Source organism: Tupaia chinensis, unplaced genomic scaffold (assembly GCF_000334495.1).
Source record: "Tupaia chinensis unplaced genomic scaffold, TupChi_1.0 Scaffold000622_1, whole genome shotgun sequence".
In the NCBI taxonomy this organism is placed as follows: Eukaryota; Metazoa; Chordata; class Mammalia; order Scandentia; family Tupaiidae; genus Tupaia; species Tupaia belangeri.
Window position 1 is genome coordinate 7,153,966 of NW_006160142.1, and position 4,621 is coordinate 7,158,586.

The 4,621-nt window shown below is 37.5% G+C and overlaps 1 protein-coding gene and 1 long non-coding RNA gene across 15 annotated transcripts in view; one reads left to right on the top strand and one right to left on the bottom strand.

Moving 5' to 3' along the window:
- CCDC88A (coiled-coil and HOOK domain protein 88A) overlaps window positions 1–4,621 on the bottom strand; it is a 157,122-nt gene that overhangs the window by 117,183 nt on the left and 35,318 nt on the right. For all 14 annotated transcript variants that reach the window (XR_001371182.1, XR_001371181.2, XM_014591800.1 and 11 more), the window contains exon 3: window positions 878–986. Coding sequence is in view for 12 of the 14 variants with exons in the window: in XM_014591800.1 (XP_014447286.1) it covers window positions 878–986 (109 nt within the window). In the remaining 2 variants the exon portion in view is untranslated. The remainder of the gene's footprint in view (window positions 1–877; window positions 987–4,621) is intronic.
- Window positions 4,089–4,621, top strand: part of LOC114009768 (uncharacterized) — a 2,640-nt gene continuing 2,107 nt past the window's right edge. Inside the window, exon 1 of the long non-coding RNA XR_003551156.1 lies at window positions 4,089–4,334. This is a non-coding gene — a long non-coding RNA (uncharacterized LOC114009768). The remainder of the gene's footprint in view (window positions 4,335–4,621) is intronic.

The following is a 4,621-nucleotide window of genomic DNA, read 5'->3' on the forward strand; positions in this document are numbered from 1 at the left end:
AAACAAAACCTTCCAAAAAAAAAAAAAAAAAGGTGTTATTTATTCCATGAGAGAGGCAGAGAGAGAATATCTCTGACAGGGTCAAGATGCTGCCATCCATCTTTGACTTCAGTTAGCCTGGATCGTGGGTCCACAAAGGCTCAGTGCACTTGGAAGATATCTGGACTTGAATATAGAACCTTCCCATGTGGCTTACCCTTACAGAGCGTTTTGTTGTTGTTGTTTTTAACCACTGTACTACCATCCAGTTCCCAATTCTTAGTTTTGTAATTTATTTTTTTAGGTTTTTGTCATAGAGTGTGAGCGTCCATCAGAGAGACAGAGAGAGAGAGAGAGAGACAGTAAGAGGGAAAGTGAGAAATCATCCCCTGCCCCCCAAGGGGAATGGCCACACTGTAATCCCTTCTTCTCCATTCTCCTAGGATCTAGGCATACATGCACAAGTACCCAGCATGATTTTCAACCCACCAGGTCCGGGAACCACAGATGGTCATGTGAGAGTCCAGCACCTTAACTGCTATGCCACCTGCTGCTCCCCCCAATTTCAGTTTTTAATAAAAGTATACCTTTTGAAGTCATAATTTAAGTAGGCCAATAAGTGTTGTACTGTGCAAGTTCTCAGGATATTAGGAATCAGTTTTAAAAATAAATAAAATACAATAATTGTTTCTTATCAGAAAATTATGAAGTACTTGCTTATATCTTTATTATTCATAAAAAATAAACTATCTTACTTACTACTCTATAGCCAACAAACAGACCAGGACTTGGAATATAATACGCATTTAAGTATTTGTTAGATGACTGATAACTAAGTAACATAAAAATGTGAATGTATTAAGCATTCAAATATCAGATTTTAAAAAAGGCCACTTACCTGGTAATAAAATTTTATCTGTCTCACCAAAATGGATAAATTATGAATTCTAAGTGAGGCATCATTGTTGACTTTTTTATTTACTCTCTGACTCTCCGATTTAGGGTTACTGTAAGAAATTGTAAAATATAGTTTAAAATTACATTGAAATATAACTATCAGCCTTACAGATGACTAAAACTAATCATATAATACATTTTTTCTTGAAATAAATTGTATATTCATCTGCATTAATGAGCTGACTCAAAAGGATAAGATAAATTATTGCTTTGACATGTATTCTATGTTTCTAAATAATAAAAATGCATCTGATATTCCTAAAACACCAGCAAACAAATTTGAAACCTACTTCAGACATTGCCCTTTATTCTCACTTTACCTTTCCACCTTCCTAGGATGAATAACCTCTTAGTTCCCTGAATATATAATTCTATCACTCAAAATAAATCTATTTAAATCAAGAATTTAAATGACTTAATAATCAATAAATGTTATTTCTTATCACTAGGTAATGGAGATTATATTTGTCCAAGCAATGTCCCAAAGAAATTAAAAACTGGAGATGACACAGGTTAGTAGTATTTTTATCTTGGGTAAATATTACAGATTACTAGCTTTTAAAGTGAAGGGCTGAATGATTCTGAGGTAGCAGAAACTGAAAAATATTTAAGCCATGGTCAAGAATGAGAAATTCAAGTCAAAAGTGGTGGCACCAAAATAGCTAGTTGAAGCCAAAACAGAAGCCAATTATGAGCTATCAATAGTTTCAGGACCAGTAGACTGTGTAATGGTTATGTTGCTGGACTCCCACATGGCCAACCGCAGTTTGAGTACTGGACCCAGAGGCTTGAAACTCACTCTGCACACGTGTGCATGTGTGCCCAAGATCCCAAGAGAATGGAGGAGAAGGGACTAAGGCGTGGCCACCCCCTCAGAGGGTGATTTCTCGCTTTCTCTCAGTCTCTGTCTCTCTAGTCAGTACACACACTCTACAGCAAAAATGTGTTAAAAAAAAAATCAGGCCAAGCTGAAGAAAGACATTGCTAAGTAAAATGGCAGAAAACAGATCAAGATATCCTGTGCAAGGGTGGAATCCAGAATATCAGGAAGTAAGAACCTGACGCAGTTGCTAGAACAGAGTATTAGCCCATGACTGCATAGTTTATACTGAAATGAGAGAGCAGCACCTCCATACAGGATGCACACAAATCAAGAAATTGACACCTCTCCAATAGGAAACAAGGGTTGAATAGATACCTCTCATTCTTTATTCTGCCCCCTTTTTATGCAGCCCATTGCACTCTTAATTCCTTCAGTTCCTTCCCTAGACAGATTAGATTTTATGGTGCTTTATTATCCATTAATCATCAAACTTTTAGGTTTCAAGACACCTTTACAATCTTAGCTGATGGAGTACCAAACAACTTTTGATTTTGTGAGCTGTATTTATCAATACTTACTGTATTAAAAATTAGAACAAAATTTAGAAGTTATTTACTCATTTAAAAAGGTTTAAAAACCCACTCTTTACATGCTAGCAAATACAAACCAAACAAAAAAAAAAAATTAGGATCAACCAGTGGTATGGTAGATAGGGTGGCTGGATCCCATGTGGCTGACTTCATAGTTCAATTCTTGGACCCAGTGGTTTAAAAAAACACTCCAGTGGACCAGCAGTTGGCGTAATGTCTGTGTCACTGGACTCCCATGTAGTCGACGGCAGTTGGAGTCCTGAACCCGGTGGCTTAAACTCACACCGGGTGCATGTGCGTGCATGCCCAAGATCCCAAGAGGAGAATGGAGGAGAAGGGATTGTGGCGTGGCGTGATTTCTCACTTTCTGTCTCTGTCTCTCTCGGACCGCACGTGCCCTATAGCAAAAAACCCTCTACAAAAAAAGAAAAAAAAAAACAAAACACTCCAGGCATGTGTGTGCGCGTGTGCCCTAAATAAATAAATAAATAAATAAATAAATAAATAAATAAATAAATAAAATTTAGTAACAAAGTGGCATTTGTTCACTACTTTTGTAAATCTCTTTAATATCTGGTTTCTTTTCTTTTCTTTTCTTTCCTTTTCTTAGGATTTATAAACTTGCTGGAGATGGACAGGGAGAGGGGAAAATGAGAAATCATCCCTAAAGAGGGAGGCCACACCACAATCCCTTCTCTGTCATCTTCTTGGGATTCTGGGCCTGCAGACACATGCAGTTGGTGTGATTTTCAAGCTGAACGGGTCTGGTACTCAAACTTTGCCACCTGCTGGTCCTGGTTTCATTATTTAAAACAGTTGATTCTTATCTTTGTTTCTGCATTCAATTTATTGTTTATTTTGGTTAACACGTATGAAAAAATTTTATCCTCACAAATGTAGTTAGAAGTAGGTAGACACAGGGGCCGGTAGGTGGCATGGTAGTTAAGGACATTGTACTCCCACATGGCTGACGGTGGTTCAAGTTCTGGACCTGGTAGTTTACTTTCTCATTTTCTCTCTTTCTGTCCCTCTCTGGTCAGATTTTAAAATAAATAAATAAATAAATTTAAATAATATAATTCTTAGAAAAAAAAAAGTAGATAGACACTATGGACTTTCTAAAGGATCCTCAGACCACGCTCTGAGAATCACTGGTTTATTTCCGTCATTATCATACTAGCTCTCTTAACACATCTTGATCTTTTTGCTCTTTGGCTACCCTCACACTTAACTTTTTTACTTTCTTTAAATTTTATTTATTCATCCATTTAGTTCTTAATTTGACCATAGAGAGACAGAGAAAGAGAGAGGAACTGAGAAAGCAAGCCACCAGGTTCAGGATTCAAACCACGGCCAGCCATGTATGAGTGTCCAGCACCTTAACCACCATGACACCTGATGTTCCTGTCCACCCCCACACTTTCAATCCTCAACCTTCGAACAGCACGATCACTACACGGAGATTGCTCACAGAACTAGCTGAGAAAATACCTACAAATGGAAGTACCATGTGACCTATGACCCAGTAATTTCACTCATTTTTACCCAAAAGATAAGAAAACGGTCATAAATACACTTGCACATCCTTGTTTATTGCAGCATTATTCATAATTGCAAAGACATGGAATCAACGTAAGTGTCAAAAAAAATGGGGCCAGCACCGCCACCGTTCTCGGCTTTTAGGAGAGCAAGAAGAAAAACAGAAGTTAGCAGAAGATGCTGAAATGAAATCTCTAGAAGAAAAGATTGGATGCTTGCTGAAATTTTTGGGTGACTTAGATGATCAGACCTGTAGAGAAGATTTGCACATCCTTTTCTCAAATCATGGTGAAATAAAATGGATAGATTTTATCAGAGGAGCAAAAGAGGGCATAATTCTGTTTAAAGAAAAAGCCAAGAAAACCCTAGAAAAAGCCAAAGATGCAAATAATGGTAACCTACAATTAAGGAACAAAGCAGCCACTTGGGAAGTACTAGAAGGAGAGGTAGAAAAAGCAGCATTGAAAAAAATCATAGAAGATCAGCAAGAATCCCTAAACAAATGGAAGTCAAAAGGTCGCAAATTTAAAGGAAAAGGAAATAAAGCTGCTCAGCCTGCGTCTGCTAAAGCAAAAGTACAGGTTCAGGGCAAGAAAACCAAATTCGATAGTGATGATGACTTTGATGAATATGAACCATCAACTCGACCAGTGAAAAGAGCAAGAGAAGAAACACCCACAAAAGAACCTGCATCAAAACAACAGAAAACATAAAATGGAGTGGAGACCAGTAG